This window comes from Nannobrachium achirus (assembly GCF_963921795.1).
Source record: "Nannobrachium achirus genome assembly, chromosome: 16".
Lineage (NCBI taxonomy): Eukaryota > Metazoa > Chordata > Actinopteri > Myctophiformes > Myctophidae > Nannobrachium > Nannobrachium achirus.
In genome coordinates this window covers 37,229,195-37,249,930 of record NC_137823.1, presented here as the reverse complement: position 1 = coordinate 37,249,930, position 20,736 = coordinate 37,229,195, and the positions used below count along the sequence as shown (strand labels likewise).

The 20,736-nt window shown below is 41.9% G+C and overlaps 1 protein-coding gene across 4 annotated transcripts; it reads right to left on the bottom strand.

Annotated features, from left to right (window-relative positions):
• Positions 1–160: 160 nt before the first annotated feature.
• On the bottom strand, positions 161–20,047 carry sel1l (SEL1L adaptor subunit of SYVN1 ubiquitin ligase). 4 transcript variants are annotated; one of them, XM_080743940.1, is made up of 21 exons: positions 19,511–20,047; positions 19,342–19,385; positions 18,446–18,662; positions 14,918–15,085; positions 14,062–14,167; positions 13,410–13,572; positions 13,262–13,315; positions 13,094–13,153; positions 12,913–12,994; positions 11,083–11,237; positions 10,388–10,444; positions 10,090–10,158; positions 9,837–9,914; positions 9,215–9,277; positions 8,720–8,807; positions 7,569–7,717; positions 5,745–5,910; positions 5,392–5,469; positions 4,391–4,563; positions 3,810–3,938; positions 161–3,156 (listed from the first exon to the last, which is right to left on the bottom strand). In XM_080743940.1, the coding sequence occupies exons 1-21, from the start codon at positions 19,596–19,598 to the stop codon at positions 2,827–2,829; spliced, it is 2,517 nt and encodes an 838-aa protein (XP_080600066.1). In that variant the 5' UTR covers positions 19,599–20,047; the 3' UTR covers positions 161–2,826. The 4 variants fall into 4 exon arrangements, with proteins under 4 accessions (XP_080600066.1, XP_080600067.1, XP_080600068.1 ...); XM_080743941.1 differs by having other exon boundaries at positions 161–3,153; XM_080743942.1 differs by having other exon boundaries at positions 5,392–5,466.
• Positions 20,048–20,736: the final 689 nt, after the last annotated feature.

The following is a 20,736-nucleotide window of genomic DNA, read 5'->3' as shown; positions in this document are numbered from 1 at the left end:
GGCTAACCGGAAAGAACACTTACTGAGGATTTTACCGTGAATGAGGGACAAGTTGATGCTAAGGCCAGGGCACCCAGTGCTGGCTAACATGACACCCAAAGTCACAAAGTGTTGGGCTGAAAAATGTCACACCAAGAATTACTCACACCAAGAAAAGCTCTCAGGTTTGTGTCAATGCTGTACAGTTCACAAATATTTACTCTCACAGATGAACATGAAGACTGTGTTCTTCACTTAAGATTACAAAATGATGTCTGAAAGTAGGGATGCACGATTAATTGGTCATCATATCAGTATCGGCAATATATGACATAAAAATGCAATATCGGAATGGAACGATATCAAAATAATAATCTGTATTAGACTAATTCTTATTTGATCATATTTGTGTGAATGTTTTGTGATGACGGCTGCAGATTCAAAGTTTTCTGGGGAAGCTTTCAAAAGGGTCAACCAGTTGTGATAATTTAAGTTGCCTGAACTAATGTGTATCAGTTGGCCTAAAAATCAGGTAATAAGAATGCACTATTTTGTTTAGAAGTCTGCATTAGCACCCAGAATCAAAGTTACTGTATTAACAGGTGTAGGGTAAATGGAAACTTGTATTGCAATATCGGTATCAATATTGGTCAATTTGACCGTGCAATTGATCGTTAATCGGATATAAATTTCAAATATCGTGCATCCCTAGTCTGAAGAATTTCTAAAGAAACAAGTGCAGTAGTTGCCATCAATTAACAACTCCCTTTAGACAAACTTGGATGAGTTAACACTAGGACAGGGCGATTAACCAAAAATAGAGGTTTTTGATTTCTTATATATCAACAGAATAGTTCTTTTTTTACAATCAACTAAATCGATTAGTCTGATTAATCACGTACAAAAATAGCCGATCTACAGTACAAGCTCACAACGTGTTGTATAGTGACAAGTTGGACCTTGAAGATCTGCCATTTTTATTAATCGTAATCGAGGCAAAAGTTTTGACTATGGTGATATTGATTTGAAGTCATATGGCCCAGTCCCAGGTTAACGCCTACCTTCCTGACTATCTCCTATGTTAAAACATCAACCTCAACCAACGGGTTGAGGTTGATGAAAACAACTGCATCCTACAAGCATGGAGCGTTGCAACAGCCATTGTATAACGTTTAGAGATCACAGAGTAGCTAAAAAGCTTTTTTTTGTGTTCATATAACATTTGGTGATAAGACATTAAGCTGAAGGTTGCCGTCTTTTCATTGTTCGTCCTAATTATCTCCGCCAGGAGATCATGATTTCAGTCATGTGTGTTTGTGTCTGTCTGCAGCTAAACTCACATGCGCAAAAAAAACGTTCAGTTTTAATGAAAAGAAAGTCACTTATCCTACCTTTAATGTATGCGCACATTCAACTCAGTCCAAGCTATCAGAGATAACGATGGAGAGAGGTTGTCATTGAATGTGTACCGTATAAGAGAGAGTGGATAAGACAGTAGAGAGTAGAGACAATGTAAAACTCATAATTACATGCCATGCTAATCTTTCGATCCTAATTATGACTGCACACATTCAACTTGGTCCCAACTGTCTAAGTCAAAGAGACAGATGGACAGAGGTATAGGGCATGTATCCTGGCGGAGATGTGAATCTGAGCGCACCTTTGTAGTTGTGTTGACGGGTACAAACAGAGGGGATTCAACTTCATGACATCAAAACTGGTTACTAATGAGAATAAAATGTTGGCAAAATCTTGTTTGCTTATCAAGCATTTTAGGGGAAGGCTCTCCAAAATCAAAGGCTGCAAAACGACTGTGGAAAAAACATGCAAAAGAGAAGAAAAAACAGGATTCATTCATCAACAGAAGAAGAGTTGGCAAAACAAACCCTTTTCCTGCCCATCTTTTCATTTTCTCTTCAAAAATGCTGGGCAACAAAGAAGCAATTTGAGCAGTTCTTGGCCAGAGGGGGATTGGGGAAACAAAAACCCAACAAACAAATGGCCATTTTTCAATCACAATCAATGTGCTTGATCTGATAATTAGACTGGCGCGTGTTGCGATCCCCGTGGCTGATTCCATGTGGAGGAGAAGGTGGCCTCTGTCAATACCCAGAGTCACAAACTACATCTAAAGTCTCAAGTCAGTGTTTCTCCTCAGGCAGTCTGCGTTCCTTAGCGTCGTCCCCGACCCCAAGTGCCTCAAATCAGCGTGGGGGGGAGACAGCATTATTTTTATGAGAAAGAGTGCAGTGAGCCTCAACTGTTACCGTTCAGTACAATTTGAAGTCTTTTTGTTTTTAGAATGCAAAAAGGAGCAGGAGGGCATGGGCACTTGGGGGAGGGACAGAGGATAAGTGCTCACGCTAGCGGGCAGCACCGGTGCGACTACTCCACGCCGGGTGGCGACAGGTGGCAGCCACTTCACCACACTCCTTTCTCTGTCCTGTTCTGTCATTGTCCTTTCCTCCATCCGTTATATCGTCGCTGTCGGGCAGAAACCTTGTATCTCCATGTTAGATTTGTTTTATTTTTTTCATAAATTAATGCCTGGTTTTATTGTGAATGCCTCGTTCGTTGTACAAGCGTGTCACCCCAAAAGTTGGAGAAAAACTAAATATATATATATTTATTTTTTCATTTGAAAGTGGTTATGTGTGTCTATGGGTTTCATAATTATTGAAACAAAGAAAGGTATTAACAAGATCTTGTGACTTAATAATAACTACATTGGATCCGCGGGAACAGGGAAGTCATCCTCTTTCTCCCCCCCCCCCCTTCACGTAATTTCCTGAAAAGCAGCAGTTTTTGGGACACAGAAGGTTTCCACCCGACAGAGACGATATTCTCTCACTGCTGCTGCTGCTGTTCCTCCAGGTCAGCCCGGCCCTGGGCCTGCTGCTGGGTGTCTGCCTGGGCCCGGGGCTCGTCCTGGGCCTGGGGCTGCTGCTCTTGGGGGGGCCCGGCGTCGGTGGCGGGTGGTGGTGGTGGTGGTGTCTGCGGCGGAGGAGGTCCGGGAGCAGGGGCGGGCGGGCGGGGCGGCGCCACCATCTGGTGCTGCCGCTGGCGGTAGGCGATGACGGTGCCCAGCAGCAGGGCGATGACCGTCATGAGGTAGAGGTCCCACTCTGGGCCCAGCAGCTGGTCCAGGTCCACCGAGGTGAGGGCCTCCTTCACCTGCTTGGTGGTGCAACGGTTCATTGAACATAATCAATTAAAAGAAAGGTATGGCAAGTGATTTTCTTTGGTTAAATAACTCTATATTCTGACAATACTCATTGCTATAGACTAGACACTAGGGTGTTTGTTTCGGTAACAGAGGTCTCCATGTCTCTCCAGCTCTTTATTAATACTTCCACCAACTAATCGGCTGGAGTAGGGATAGCATTGCCATGGTAACCAGGTAAACAGACGCTTGCTGCGGGTGCTTGTGAAAGACGCTGGTGCATACGTCATGACGCAACGCAGCCAGAAGCAAAACGGAGCATCTATGCTCCATTGACTCCTATTCTATGCTGTAACATAACCAATTGTATCCGATCAGGATATAGAATTCAGAGAGGATACATATTAAACAGGTGAGATTGGAAGTGATGACACAAAGAAATGAACAAACACATTTTTAACCGGAACCCTATAAAAATGAAGATGATAAATGGGCACTCTCTCCTGATTGGCTGAAAATGTGTCACCAACAGTACCTGAAAATGTATGTATGTCTATTAAAGAGCAATGGTTAGAGCTTTACCCCTTTAACAAAAAATGTTTTGTCTTAACCAAAAAAGATCTCTTACCCTACCTTTAAATAATAGAATCTATGAATTAGTACTCACATTGAGGTCGTGCAGATACTGCAGGGCGTAGACCAAGCCCAGCTTACACAGTGCCAGGAACACAGGGACCTGGGCGTCGGGACTGGCCTCAGCAGCCATGTCATAGAAGCGCTTGGCCAGGTGGATGTCCTGTGGACACACACACAAACAGACGGAAAGGTCTGTCACTGTGCACCTTTGACAATATTCCAACAACTCAATTTAATCGATCATTAAAAAAAAAAAAGAAAAAAAAATGTTTTGAATACAACAATACATGTTTTTATACAGTGGCAAAAACATCACAAATAGCAGATCGAACAAGCTTACAAGGCAGAAACCTTGTGTCTCCAATCTCTCCATGCCATAAGCTTGCAGATCTGCTATTTTTGTGCAACGCTGTTGTATTATGCAAAGTATAAATTATGGTTTAAGTTGGTAATCAGATGAATCGATTTAGTTGATTATTAAAAAAACATCTATATTACTCTGGTCACACAAAACAGTCCTGTGGACTTGTTTCCATTGAGGTCCTACAGTATATACCGGTAACCTGTATATTCACTATATACTTAACTCGGCAAATATGCCGTAATGCCCACCTGTTTGATGCCCAGGCCTTTCTCATGCATGTATCCCAGGTTGAACATAGCCTGAGCGCTGTGCTGCTGCTCTGAGGCCAGTCTGTAGTGGATGACGGCCGTCTCATAGTCCACATCTGTCCCGTAGCCATAGAAGTGGTAGTCGCCCAGTTTTATCCTCGCCACAGTATAACCTGTAAGTATACAGTATACAATACCTTTTTTCAAATACAGTGGCTTTCACATACGAGAGATTGAACGTGCCAAACATCACCGGCTCCCAGAGATCGAGTTCTTACTTGAAGACGTCATAAGTAAACCTTGCCAAGCCATATGTGGCCCATATGGCAGGAGCCTACTCCTGTTTGTGTAGCGTGAGACGTAACAGCACGACAGCCAGCCATGATATGGAAGAGCACTGCCTAGACATGACACTAGCAGGGACTTGGCCCCAATGCAACCCTTGATGCCAAGCACTGTGGTCTCATCAGGTCCAAGTTTTATTGTTTTTAGTACAGTATGACACGACCGGGGAATCAAACTCTGACCTCCCAATCTAGGGTAGGCCCAGAAATTGTGAACAATGTATTTTTCATTTCATTGCCACTAATGTTTAGCTAATGTAGAGTTAAATATCTGTGTCAATATAGAGGTCCATCACTCGCTTTTTCTCTATAATGCATAGTGGAATAACGGGTATCTCGGGAGAAAATAAACTGGGACCAAAAAACACAATATATTAAGATTGGTGTCATTCCCTGTAGCAGAGGGTGAAAATCTGCAGCTGCCAAAACACAGCAGCTGGCACCTCCGTTTCTAGTACCACTCTTTGACATAGTAGGCTCTCTGAGGGAGAACAAACACGACTGGTGCATTATCTGACAATTTACACAGACGGGGGAATGAACAACAGCCCACCACTGTGAGCAGTCCCTTTAAAAAGAAAACGGGAGTGCAAAGTCACACAAAGTCACAGTGAAATACTGCAGGTTGGGAGGGGGGTGGGGGTAGTATGGACTGACCCTGCGCTGCGGCTCTGGTCCAGTGGAGCAAAGCCCGCGGGTAGGTCTCATTCTCAGTGAAGATCCCTCCTCCTTCTGCTTCAGACCACAGAGACAAAAAAACATGTACAAACAGCATCCAGCGGTTAACATCAGTGGTTAACATCACTAACAACACAACGACTAACAAAAAAGATTTCACTAATGTCTTACTTTTTATATATTTATAATATACACTCTGATGACATCAAAGAGTTTGACGAGGCGCCTCATCGTGGGCATCGGATGAGTTAAAATAGCTTGTCATATCTCGTCATTGGTAGTAAATGAGTTAACACATGTGGGATGTTATTTTATTTCTTTGTTCCTCTTACTCTGGTCCAGGATGAAGGCAACGTTGCTCTGGGCCACCTCGTAGCCCTGCTCGGCCAGGAGCAGGTACTGGATCAGCGCCGCGTCCATATCGCCCTCCTTGAAGCTGCCGTATGCCGCCGCCAGGCGCTCCGACCAGCGGCCGCGCTCGCACACGTTCTTGAAGAGCTGCAAAACGCCAGACGGTGGAAATTACATTATGGATTAAAGCACAGATACAATCTCACGATTTTTGTATGACCAAGTCCTAATCTGCATTTTGTGGAAAAGGAACCTGCCCCGCACACTAGCATTCCTAAACAATCAACACAATATAACAATTAACACAATATGTAAAATGATATTGTTTTAGTACGGTACTATTGTTGCTACTGTTCTAATTACTTCCAACCAGGTGAAGAAATCACAGACTTAAGCTTAAGCCGTTGCTTTTGTATGAAATATCCGAGACTGTTAAGATTTTATGGAAGATGCTTCTGAACATATTGCTAGTTTGATCCTTCAAATGCTTTAATCTTTAAATAATAACTTATCCAAATGACTGAAATCAGTCGTGGCGAGTGGCGACTGATCAAGTACTGTACTTAAGTACAATTTTGAGGTACAGTATTTTATTTTATTTCTTACTTGTGCTCCACTAAATCTCTAGTATTTAAAGTACTGTTCTTTGCACCGCTTTTTACTTATTTGATACATTGCACAGTCACAGAACTGCACACACTGGCAAAGGCCCTCACGTTCAAATACACTGGCTCTAATTAGCACCAGAGGGAATGGAGGGAGGAAGATGAGAGGAGGAGAGGCTGGAGACAGTGTGGATTTCAAAAGAACCCTACTTCAAAAAAACAAGAAAACCACAGAAGTCTCTGGTGAGAGGTCAACGTTCATAACCTTGCACAAGTAAAACTGTGAACAAATAAGAGCTAATGACACGTCGATGTCTGTCAGTTGAGCAGGAATTGTGGTAGGATTATAATGATATTATATTATTATGTTGTGGTGGAATTTATAATAAAAGAGACCTTGAAGGTCTGAGGAAGAGCCATGCGGCTCGAAACGTTACCACAGTAAAGCCCTACATTGGGAACTGCAAATTTGGTGTGCAGACTTTTTTCTCTTTTATTGTTGATTACCTTTAGTCCAGCACCCAGCCTATATGGCTCTGGATGTGCATGATCTTTTTGGCTGTTTGTCAGCTTTTTTCTACGTGGTGGAATTTATACACATACATGTTGTGTACTGTATGTTGCATTTTGATGTGTAGTTTTTTACAGTATATGGCTGAAATCTTGGCCAGATCTTTCTTGTAAAAGAGATTTCTGATCTCAATGAGACCTGGTCAACAAAGAGGTCCATCTTATAATGTAATGCATCTTCCACTCCATTTGCCTCAACAATTACTAATTGATACAGCATTCCATGATACAGAATTCCATGATACAAGGCCACCAGAAAGAAAACTGTGTGTGTGTGTGTGTGTGTGTGTGTGTGCGTGCGTGCGTGCGTGCGTGCGTGCGTGCGTGCGTGCGTGCGTGTGCTTAAGCAAGACTCTTAAAAACACTTTCAATCTCCCTTACCCTATTTTGAGCAGGGTCATTATAGACAAAATAAATTAAAAAATAGCAAACCTATACATGCTCAATTACACCAGGTATTTTTACCATTTGTCATGTCAAAGTAGATATATTCTTGAACGGTTAGCAGCTCCCGAATCCCACCCAAGGACTTGTAAAAAAGCCATCTGAGCAAGCCATCTTCTGGGTGAATGCATATATGTAATTACTCCTACCCCAGGGGTGACACATACAGTACTCCTCTGTCCTTACCTCCACAGCGGTATGACAGGAGCGCATGACGCCCGTGCCGGTGGCGTGCATCTGGGCCAGGTTGTAGAAGGCCAGGATGTGGCCGGCCTGAGATGCCAGGTTGAAGAACTTGAGGGCCTGCTTGTAGTCTCTCTTCACCCCGATGCCATCTGGGGAGCAGCGGTGCAACAGTTAATCCAACTAATTGTGTAAACTATCATATAAAAATATAGATGATCTAATAAATTAGATTAACTATCTGCCCCTATTTTGGGCATGTTGCTATAGGCACGATTATTGTTGTTTTTTTTAGTGAAAATGTAAGATCTAAAGCACACAATGCATCACATTGTGAGCTTGTAGAATTGCTATTTCCACTAGTTGTGATTGACACTGTATAAAATGACTTAAAAATGGGTTTAAATTTGTTGATATAGGCTACTGTATATCAAAAAAATAAATTATATTCTAAATTCTACAAATATCTTGATTATTCGATACATACACATTTTAATCGATAGAATAGTTGCTTAAGTAGTAGTAGTAGTAGTAGTAGCTCGAGAAGTAGTGTGAAATATGTACACATTTGCGGCAATTAAGAGTTGAGCAGAGACCAGGCAGAGGGGTGAGAAGAAAAAAAAAGAGTCCAGAGGTTTTCAAGGTTTCTGAGGCAATAATATAAATCTTACAGTGCCACCTAATGGCCATCAAAGACTGGAAGGACACAACAGGAGAATTAAGGTGCTACTGCAGCAATATTTTCCAGGAAGTGAAAAGGACATCCAACAGCACCATTTCACTGCCAAAATCAAGGAGCTACCCTACAGATTTACATCTCTTACAGTGTGTTGAAAGGTCCTATATCATTCTAAAGGGTCACATTTCCCACGACGGTCCAGTTAATACTAGAGCCTCCTGGCTGATATATAGTGGCCATTATTTTACTTTCTTTTTTACTACCTAGTGTCCCTATTTTGTCATCATCAAAAGATTTTCAAAGATAGCCTATCTACAAGCTCTCAACACATCACATTGTGAGCATTTGTTGTGAGGTTGTAGAAAAACATGGGTAACAGGTGAACCAGGAGCAGGGCCCAAATGTCTGGCATCAGCCAGGCTCTAGTTATTTGATGTGAATTCAAGTGCAAAGAGAAAGATGCACACAGACTCACTGTAATACATGGTGCCTAGTTGAAGCTGGCCATCGACCCAACCCTGTTCTGCTGCCTTCTGGAAGTACTTGAGGGCAAGCTCATAATTCTGACACACACACACACACACACACACACACACACACACACACACACACACACACACACACACACACACACACACACACACACACACACACACACACACACACACACACACACACACACACACACACACACAGTATTAACATAATAAATATTCTGACTTCATCTATCAAGACATACAATTTGTTTACATGTATTTATCTTGCCATGATCTTGGGGGTAAAGCCTAAATTAAACTGTATTAATCCGGGCACAATTCCATTTGCGCTGAATTACAATTATTAATATTATATTTTTGTCAACCTGCAGACGCTACGTTGGCAATGTCTGCAGTTAATAATGTTGTGGACTGGGTGAGGAGGACAGGTCAGGTCATGTCTGTGCACACAACAGGTGTTTAGTGTGTCTTACCACAGGGACTCCCCTCCCGTATAGGTAGGCCATGCCCAGTCCGCTCTGTCCCACTGGGTTACCCTGAAGGCAGACAAAACACAAGCTCAATGCTAGCAGGAACCTTGACGTTTGAACAAAACAATAACACAATCCCAATGATATACATATGTCAACTTCTTTCTATATCCATTTAATCTTAATGTTCTGCTCTTAATGCCAATTATCGTGCCCCTATGTGGTATATTATAGAGAATGTTATACATTTGTCGATTTCTCTCTATTATATCACTGTCCTCGATAGTCTTCCTGAACTCCATGCTTCTTTTGCTTATTATTTGTGGTTGTATTATTGAATGAATTTGTTCATGGTGATTTTTGCAAAAGGTACTACTTTGACCAATTCAAACACACTTCAAACTTTAGTCTTATTGCTAGTTTGACCACTTCAAATACTCTTTAATCTTAAAATAACCAATAACCGAAAATAGGCGATCTACAAGCTCACGACACGTGTTGAGAGCTTGTAGATTTTCGCTGCCCAACATGCTTCCATTGAAGATATTCTGGCTTCTATGTAATCTAAATGACTGTGACGACTGAGAACTTTAATCCATGTGATCAAAGAGGGCTGAGCTCTCACCAGGTCAGAGGCCTTCTTGAAGTACTGCAAGGCAGTCTCGTTGTTCTGAGGGACGAACTCACTGCCTTCTGAATACATCTGAGGGGAAGAACAGAGAGAAATAAAGAACCCTGATGTATTTTTTTTCTACATCACTGGAACAGATTTTTGATCCATTGCAAACCAATTGATATCAGCAAGTATTGAGGCAGCAGTACAGTAGACTTTTAGGAGTTACATAACATCTTTACTTTTCTTAACACATCTCACCCACCTTGCCTAGGAAAGCCATGGCGTGTGTATTCCCTGCATTTGCCGCCTGGTTAAAGTAATCATACGCTCTCTGTTTGAAAGAACAGAGAAACAGAAAACAACCGGGGTGTTAAAGGACAGCAAGCCGTGCAAGGTATGGAGTCCGAACAGTGTGAATGGCATCACTATTTGATGTGTGGAGGATGGCTCCACACAGAGAAGGTAATTTACTTAAATGCATGTTTAGTACAGTAACACTACGCTCTGCAAAAAACGCAATAGGTCTGAACAAAAATGGTTGTGTGCTTGCAAGAGGTTACCTGGTGATTCTGTTCCACTCCACGTCCTCCGTGCAGGTGTAGCTGGCCTAGTCCCACCTGTTGGGGCAACCAATGACGATGAGGTCAATGTCACAACGTCCCATTCATGCTCCTTATCATTCCAAAAATAATGGCCATTGATGGACAGTGACCATTCTACTTCTACAAAAAGGATTTGATGTCTTCATTAGATCCCCATGATTAATTTACTGTTACAGCAGCTATTCTTCCTCGGGTCTCCACCAGCATCAAGTCTTACACATTTGTCCTCTCAGCTAGACTCCCACCCACACAGTGTCTAAAGGGGGCAAACTTCGGAGGGAACCAGCTACTAGATATATATATACCCAGGTCGGACGACCGATTTACACGCCAGGACCTCTGCGGGCCTGCACCAGAGTTTCCTCTGGCTTTGCCCTTCCCAGGTAACCCTTTTTTTAAAGAATAAAAATAAATCTCAATTGTTTAATTAACCTACATGAGCAAAATTACGATGGTTCTAAATATCAGCATATATTTTCAGTACTTGCCAGGCCCAAGGCCTTACCTAGTGGTTAAGGCACATACCACATATAGGCTCTAATGCCCGACGGCCTTTCCTCGTCTCTCTTTTCCCGTTTCCTCTTCCTGTCTATACAAGAACTATTATCCAAAAAAAGGCAGAAAAGCCCCCAAAATATCTTGCCCGGCCCTACCTGAGCCTGAACGTCTCCCTTCTCTGCCAGGAACTGGTAGTACTGGATGAGGTCCTCTTCCAGCATGCCGCTGGTGGAGCCGGGGTTCTCCACCTCATCCAGGAGCCTGATCCTCTGCACCGCACTGCCCCCTGTCAGCGACACATCACTGGCCACTGGACAGTGTGGGAAATAGATGGGGAAACAATGACACTTGAGGAAAGAGATATCAAAACAAAATGGTAGTCTTTTTACGGCCCAAGCCATCAGGAGAAATTTGTATCTGTACTATGGATGTCTGTCAATCTGTCCCTTCTCAAAAGTGGACCAATCACAGTGCTGCACTGCTACGTGCAAGTCATGAAACAGAATCACCTCCAGCCATAAACAAAAGCAGCATCAAAGTGAAACAATTTACAATTCAGGCATTTGGCAGACCCTCTTAATCCAGAGCGACTTATAGTCGGGGGCCTAAGGGAGATGACATGGTAATCTTGCGCTAATTAGTCTAAAAGCGCGAAATTTTGCACAGATGTAGCCCAGGGTATGCTCTAATGATTTAGCTAGGGCGCCCGAGTCGGCGACCTTCGGGGTCGCCACAGCGGCCAAATCAAGTTGGGCTCCCATCGACTTTCTATACAGGAGGAAAATACCCAGAAAAACACTTTTTTTCTGGGTATTTAAGTTGGATTTGAGGGGTCTAACTAGGGGTTTGTAATGATGCTGAATCCATTGCAAGCATTTGTTTTGCACAAAAAACATTCCTTAGGCTACAAATGGCCCAAGAAAACAATAGTTTAGTTTTTCGGAGTTTTTTGGGTGTTTTCTGGAGCTGTGGCGACCCCGAAAGTCGCCGACTTGGGCGCCCTAGCTAAATCATTAGAGCATGCCTTGGGCTACATCTGTGCAAAATTTGGCGCTTTTAGACTGATTAGCACGAGAAAAAAAAACCCTAAGGCCTCCGACTAACATGAATGCTCACCCATACATGCATCGTTTTCTGATGCCATTTCTAGCCCAAGGAATGTTTTTTGTGCAAAACAAATGCTTGCAATGGATTCAGCATGATGACAAACCCCTAGTTAGACCCCTCAGATCCTACTTAAATACCCAGAAAAAAAATGTTTTTCTGGGTATTTTCCTCCTGTATAGAAAGTCAATGGGAGTCCAACTTGATTTGGCTGCTGTGGTGACCCCGAAGGTCGCCGACTCGGGCGCCCTAGCTAAATCATTAGAGCATGCCCTGAGCTACATCTGTGCAAAATTTCGCGCTTTTAGACTGATTAGCGCGAGATATCCTTAAGTCCTCCGACTATTAAGCAAGGTCAGCTCATGAAGAGTGAACTTTTTTTCCCCTATGTATGAGCATAAATTGGGTTTTTCAGTAAATCTCTTAGTTATACAGATATTGCTCCAGTGAAACATTTTGTACTTCTAAGTATTCATAGGCTATAGCTTCAGCGTACAGCTTTTGCCTTAAGACAGAAATAAACTATGCATTCAATAGTCATTCATCACCATTTTCATTTGGCCAAATGAGGCGCAGGACTGTCCCTGCACTACATTCCTATAAGCGGCCAGGCTGTACAATGCGGCTTCATTTACAAACGACACACAGCGTTACTATTGATTACTAAAGAAAGGACGGGGAGATCACACCATATTTAGACAATATATCCTGTTTAATTATTTTCCTTATTAAACAATGATGCTTGTTCATATATCATGCAGTGAGTCCAAATTGTATTCAAACAACGATATTGACCATTACATTTCTGATTTGTTCTGCCTTGTGTGTGTAAGAAGAGGAGTTTTATACTCTAGTTTGGATGATAAAAGGGAGATTCTCACCTTGATTTGCCACCAGTCTATAATGTGTCAGTGCCGATTCACAGCTCTGGGGAACTCCCACTCCTCCCCAGTACCTGTAACCCTAATAAAACAAGTACACAAACATGTCAAACCGTTACACATGTAAAGTAATGAGGACAGAGCCACTGTGGACTTTAACGTCATTAACCAAACAACTTACAAGAATCATGTGAGACACAAGGTTTCCACCCAGCGCCCCGAAGGTGTAGTACACCAAAGCCTGGAAAATGTACAAAATAAGAGATTAATGTTTCATTAATTACTATTGGGAAAGAAGCAAACATGATATCAGTCGAGTCCAAAAGAATGTAATAAAAAAAGGGAGTACCTTAGCTTGACTGGAGTTCACTCCCAGCCCTGCAGCATACAAAAAGCCCAAAGCCTATGGAGAACAAAGACAAAGAATAAGTCCAATTAGCGTCCCACGCTATTCCTATGTGAAGTTCAGTTTGGGGTTTATAGGTAAAGAGCTGTACCGTCTGAGCCTTGGGTGAACCCTCCATGGCGAGTCTCTCAAACAGGTCTTTGGCCTTGTGGACGTTCTGGCTCATGTAGTCTCCAAACAGCAGCGCATAGGCCACCTTCTCCATGGCTTTGTGGTGGCCTTTCTCTGCCACTTTCAGCAGCTTCTCATACAACCTGAGAGAAGCAGAGTAGGGGAATTACACACAAGTAGCAGGAAGTAGTACCAAAACATTTTAATATACCAAGATAAGGAAAACTGGTTGGAGCCACTAAGAGCGATATGATACACAAAGCCTACAAATGGCTTCTCACGAACGTCCCGTTTACTGGTTCTAGATCCCGCAGAGAGTGTGTTGCTGGGACAGAGAAAGGGTAAGATAATAACGTTGATTTTCTCCTCATTTGTGTCTCTAAAAAAGCCATTTTGGTATAAACATTTTGGGAATATTATGTGGCTTGTAACGATCGGGTAGAATATTTAGTTCAGTGACCATGGAGCTAAAGAATGGTTAAGAAGCTGTGTTCACGTTCATTCTCCCATCGGAAATGAAGAGACTCCAACCTGCTTCCGCCTCCTAAAAAGGTATCCAACTACGTCACGCAGATACGGGAAGTAAACCGGAGTTGCACTGTCTTGCTATTTACGTCTTGGGCAGTACTCACTCTTTCTTCTGGGTCTTCCTGGTGGTGGCGTTGAGCATACGGAGCACGCTCTGGTACTGATGCTCTGTTTCTTCAGCCTGACGCCTCACCTCTGCCTGCTCCTCAGCTAACAGAGACAAAACAACCATGTCAACACAAGCCCAAAGAAAAGCAAGGCAAAGCTCTACATCACTGGTTCCCAACCTGTGTGGGTCTGGGGATAAAATTAACCCATTAAGACCTGAGACCAATTCTACAAATGCCATCTAAAGCAGTAATTATCCAAGTTTTTCGTGTCAAGGACCCCCAAAATGTATTTGGCCGTAGACCCCGCTCTAAAAATGTTTTGTGACAGGGACCCCCAGAGGAGAAGATTTGTGTAAAAAAAAAAAACATATTATATTCAAAGGTTTTCAAACACTTTCAAGATTTTTCTAAAATGTTTCAGAAATAGCAGATGTACAAGCTCGCAGCACAAAGTGGCACGCTGTGAGCTTTGTACATCTAAGTTTTTTTATAACTACCTGTTCTAAACCACTGTTCTAAATCCTAAACGTTTTGGAAAACACACACACACCTCCGTTCCAGATAGGATTGGGAACATCTGCTCTACAGTAGACTCTTCATACCTCTGCCCTCTACAGCTGCTATTCTCGGTTTCAATTCATATTGCGGTTTCAATTCTAATTTGAATATTTGAACAACCGATTTCAAATGAGTATCATTCTCCACCAATAGACGTCTATGGCTGCTGAATGAACATGAGGTGAAACGTTAACATATTTCAAACAACTGGGTTGCTGTTTGGGTGACACTGCCATTCACTTAGGTCAAAAGTCTTCAAATAAAAAGTCTTAGTTTCATGGTCAAAACGTACTTTCACAGAAGCCCCATTTCTTCTCGTGGTCATAGTCGTAGGTGGTGGCGCACCACAGCCGCCCGTCCCCCCTGCCGTCGGTGGTACAGTCAGAGTACTCCTTCCCCTGGAACAGGAAGGGGAAGAGGCAGGGTTCTCCGTCGGCTGTACCTCCATTCACTACAGGAACTGCATCAACCAATAAAGAGGTAAAAGATGTAAGGATTAGAGCCAGGCCGATGCCAGATTTTTGCGTACGATTGTGTTCCAGATTTTGCAGAGTCCTAGTTTACGGGTTACCAACGTTTTGATCCATATTTTCTGTCAAGAAAAAGTGCAAAATTATCCAAAATGTTTCAAAATAGATAGACAATTTTTTAAATCTTTTGCCTATAATGACATGCCCAAAATAGGGACGCCAGGTTGAAAATTGATAAAAAGCTGTGCATATCGGCTACATAATTGCCAATACCGAAGTAATGAAAAAAGTCAAATAATGGCCTATATCGACCATTACATGGATCTAGCTCTAAGGCTTAAGGCACAGGCAAAATGTGGACAGATAGCAGAAAGGATGCAATGTTATGCAAATTAGGTCATACTAAATCAGCTGGGCAGAGTGAAACAATAAAATGAACAATATAACTAAAAGAAACACATTATAAATTACGACCACAATTACAACATGAAGTAAATAGTAAACATTTAACATGAATCCTCTTCGGGAAAATATATGCATGATAAGCGCCTTGTGACATAACCACTGTTGCACGGACTGAACTTGTAGTCCCCTAGCAGAAAAGTGATGTAATAGACTCACTGCAAGGGTTGCCACAGGTGCAAAAGCGTGTTTAATTTCTCATGGGGGTGAGAATATTTGCCCTGAACTGAAACCATGACACGTCACAGATCAACATCAGAAAATGTGACAAAAACTAGCCTTACAGACAAGACCAAATTGATGGACATTGGGCAACCATTAGTTCACATTGATTGAGTGAATATTTTTTAGACAAAAATGTAGAACAGTATAAGTAAGTAAGTACAGTAAAAGAAATGTAGTACAGCACAAGTACAGTCAAACACCCTGCCTAAAAGGAACACCCCAAAAAAGCCCTTGCGGTCTCGTTTCCGTTGGAGGTCCTTGGTATTCAATTCATCGACATTAGATGCCATCATCTTGGGGTGTAAGAGGCACAAGTCACTTTACCGCTTCTGCATGCTCATGTGTGTTTACACATTAGATGTTACATAATATATTTACATTAGATGTTGATAGGTGAAAGAACAACCCTTTCTTTTTGGGGACTGCCCAATGTGCCCATAAGTCCTACATTTCATTAGTCCTACATGTCATTAGTCCTACTTTGGTTAGGGTTAGGTTTTAGGGTAAGGTTTAGGCATAGTTTTACTGAGGTTTGGGTTAGGTTTAGGCATAGTTTTACTGAGGTTAGGGTTAGGGTTAGGCATAGTATCATTCACCAGGTTAACATTCACCAGATTCTGACTAATGGGATGAAGGAACAATGAGATGTCGGACTAATGCCATGGCACCTTCTTTTTTGGTACCACAAGCGCTAGGAAAATGGATATAAACTGTTTTCTGTCCAACTGTTGTGTACATATACATTACCACTGCTGTTGTTAAATACATACATACACTGTAACTTTGATATGATTTTCATGTTGTTTATGTTTATTGTTTATCTGCTGAAACATGAGAATTCTCAACATTTACTAGTGATACTGTAGGCTCATATTTAAGATGCATTTATATTGAAGGCATTTTTTCATACGGGAAACATATCTTTATATAAACACTGTTTACAGAAGCACGTTGCAACCGAACTAACTACCGAATGGGAGGCTCTTGAAATAACACCTCTCCACATGTACCGACATGCTGGACTGCGATGTGTGGAGGTGTTATCTCAAGAGCTTGACTTAGTACTCTCTCTCAGGCCCTGTCCACTTCACATAGTGATCGGTGTTGTCAGGCTGTCAATTGACAGTCTCGCAATGACAGTCCCGTTTTAGCATTTTCATGTGAACAAAGCTTCACCATGCTTGTGTAAACAGAATTATTTTCTTAAATGGAGTTAAAACTTAATTTTACAAGTCCCTGTGTACATGTGGACTTGGCCTCAGAGTTAAATAAACACAGTTTTTGCTACGTTGCAGCAGCACACCAACTCAGAATTCCTGCTTTACACGGACAACGTGCAGACACATGACCAATAGACATCCCAGGATTCCTGCTTTACTGTATACACAAAGCCGTGTAGACAGAAACTTAAAACCAATAGACAAGCAAAAGGATGTGGAGGCGACAGACGACTAATCAGTTGGGAAAAGGCCTACAAGTTCTCATTTCATGGTAATAATTCCCATCGAGACTTCTGAACTTTTAATTATTACAAGCACGTGTCCAATCCATGCACGCTCAACATGAGCACAAGACTGGCAGATTTTGATACCATCTGCCCTGCTCCTACTGACTGAAACCACCAACGTATTTGTCCAACAATCTAAAATGGCTAATGTAACAAAATTACCATCCTTTTTGGTCACGGATGGTATGGCCAACTTTAAGCATCAGAATGATGCATTTAGTTTGCCGGCTCAAAGTAGCTGTTAAATAGACTAACTGAGCAGCCAGAGACAACAACCTGGTGGCTTGTTGCGTGAAAGCACCCTCTCTCATTGGTGGGTCGCTCTCTGCCAATAGCTGTGTTTATAGTACCCAAAAAAGTAGCCAAGATGCTGAATGAAAGTTAACATATGCATTTCAAAGAAGAACAAAAAGAAGAATTTCACCCACTTATTTACATCTGTAAACCTGTGAGGTGATAATAAAGCTGGTTCTGATTTGTACAGTAATTAGACAGACAGACAGACAGACAGACAGACAGACAGACATAACTGCACACTTCCTGCAATTCAAGCTAGGGGTGGGTGATATGGAAAAATACAACATCACGGTATTTTCCCAAGGTCACGATACACAATCTTATCACGATTCTTTTTCATGTTGGTTTGTATGGTTATTTTTTAAGTTACTTAACAGTACAACCACCAACAAGGTAACACAAACTAAAAGAAAAAGGAGTAACAGACCATTTAGACTAGTGGTCCTCAATGTGGGGTCCAGGGACTCTCTGAGTTCCTTATGGGAGGTCTAAATTGATCCTTACAAGTATGTAACTCTTGACAGTATACAAATGAAACCAAATGGACCCGTAAGGGTCCATGGTTTTATTTGTATACTGTCAGAGTTAAGGGGAGACCTTGACACAAAAAATGCAGGTTTAAATGAATTCTACAATGAATCTCTGTGTTAACAATTCAACAGGATTTTTTACAAGGCTCCCTCATGGCATCACGATATATACAATATGTCTGAAAAGGCATATCGTGGAGACACTGTATCGTGGAGAGATTCTATTGTCTCAACGATATTTATCACCATATCGCCCACCCTTAATTCAAGCTAACATGTTTGAGTGTAACTTTTTACATCTTTTCATGCAGTATCTCACTGGCTCTCACCCTCTTTAGGCTTCTCTACAACGGGAGGAGGCTGGGTGGGCAAATCCTCCTTCTCCTCCCCCTCCAGCAGTCCCCCATCTGGGTGTCCATCGTCCCTCAACTTTCTGTCATCCTCGGCAGGTTGGGAATCCTCCGTGCCAGAGGTCAGAGTGACACCTGCTACGATCCTGGAGCCCACTGGGACCTCATCCTCCTCAGAGTCCGGCTCGTGGTACGACTAGAGGGATGATGGGGGACATTTCTTGTAAATTTATAATGAAATAAATAGGGTGATCTGATCAATTCAGTTGATTATTCAAAAGATAATGTTTTTGATTTTATAGATGAAAAGTTTAAATACAAAATTGATAGTTGTGTAGCCCTAGCTGCTACTTAGCTATTCACTTGGGAGTGACTGTTTGATATAAGACATATTGTACACTATTTTAACTTTTGGTATTTTTTTTGTAAATTAACGCACAATAATCACATTACAGCATCACACAATCAAAAGAAGCAGATCTGCAAGCTAAAAACGTGTTGTGAGCTTGTAGATCAGCAATTTTTTTGCTGAAGAGGTTTGGAGTAGAGGAAGAAAAGAGTGAAGCAAGTAGGCTACAGTGCCAAAGTCAAGTTTAAGTATTGTGGGTTTAAGTGGTTAAATGTCTGAAAATATTAATGGAAAATATAATGTATAAACAAAAACCATTAATTCATAGGATATTGACAATAGTCAAACAAGTCTATGAAGCCATCTATGAAATGGTCTAATCTGTGCCTTAATCTTATACATAGGGGGGTCCCCCTACCCTATATAGTTCATCTCCCTCTCAATTGGAGTTTGCAATTGGTCTGAAAAACTGATTTAACAAATAACCAGTAGCCATAGCCAACACAACAGTAATAACAACATTTACCTTTAACTCTGGACTTGTATCATCATTTGCGAGTTGCTCTTCATCTGCAAAGAATCAAACATGTCAGTATAGCTTCTCTCACTAACCTGTCAATAACAGGTGGCACACGGGTTTAGGAAGGTCAGCTGCTGACATTAGATCAAATGACACTCGTCTGTTTCTCACTTACCAGCAGTTATTCCAGTTGCGAAGAATAGTAATATAACTGCCAAAAAAGTAAGTACCCTCGCCGTCTTTATAGACCCTTTAAATCCCATTGTGTTGATGACAAGTCAACAATCTCCTAGCTATGTAGCTATGATAGTTCCAACACATAACATCCAGTTACAGTCTCGTCCTGCTTCTCATCCTTGAGTCTCCCACAAATATCAATAACAACCTATAATCTAGTCTCCATTGAGACAGATGACAACTTAGTTAATATTGGCTATTAATCCCAATAATTCATACAGTGATAAATAATGCTAGCACACTGATAGCTAGAGTGGGCTACTTGGCTTATGGTTCGCGTTAGCAGACAAGCTAGCTGACGTTAAGCAGAGAAACAACAGACGTCGTAAACACAGTTATTGAAACAGACATTGCTTATAAATAACTGGACGTCGCTAAATAAATAAAAGACAATAAATTATTATCCTTTTTTGCGACGACGTGAAAAACCGACTGCAAGTAAAGTAAAGCCTCAGATAAGACAACACTTCCTGTTTTGCCTGCTCAGCTCCGCCAATCATCAGAACGCTCTGCGAGACGTTGACCAATCAGTGGAAGCGAGTACGGTGTCGTCCAATCGGGTGCGTACACAGTTTCGTTGCTGCAGCTTTGTCCACGACACCGAAAACACGCAAGTCTATAGTACGACGGTGTCGCGCATCAAAAAATAACAGATCTGCAAGAAATGGTCACGTTGCATTAAGACGCAACGATAGCTTGTAGATCAGTTATTTTTTCACCCTTTCTTTTTATCCATATAAATAAAGACAAATAAAAATACATTTGTAAAAATAAATGAAATTAAATAGTTGAAATTAAATGAAAGTATAGATATATAGCTCCCTTCTTTGAGCATACATATTACATCATTATATAAGTAGACTATTAAGGCTTGGGGAAAATCTATCTATATTTTTGTTCATGTGTATCTTTTTGTACCAGTTGATATCACTAGAGGTTCGCGGCCCTTCGGGCCGCTCACATCTAGAGATCGCGCCTGCTTCGCAGGCGCTCACAGCTACGTTGCAGCAGTGATCCACCCACATCCATCCATCCACATCCATCCATCCATCCACACACACACACACATCCATCCATCCATCCATCCACATCCATCCATCCATCCATCCATCCATCCACATCATCCATCCATCCACATCCATCCATCCATCCATCCACATCCAT

Coding starts and splice junctions, on each gene's coding strand:
- sel1l (XM_080743940.1), bottom strand. CDS start 19,598: ATGGGATTTAAAGGGTCTATAAAGACGGCGAGGGTACTTACTTTTTTG. Junction 14,168..14,917: donor GAAATGGGGCTTCTGTGAAA/GTACGTTTTGAC, acceptor TGTCTCTGTTAG/CTGAGGAGCAGGCAGAGGTG. Junction 11,238..12,912: donor TAGACTGGTGGCAAATCAAG/GTGAGAATCTCC, acceptor CACACTGTCCAG/TGGCCAGTGATGTGTCGCTG.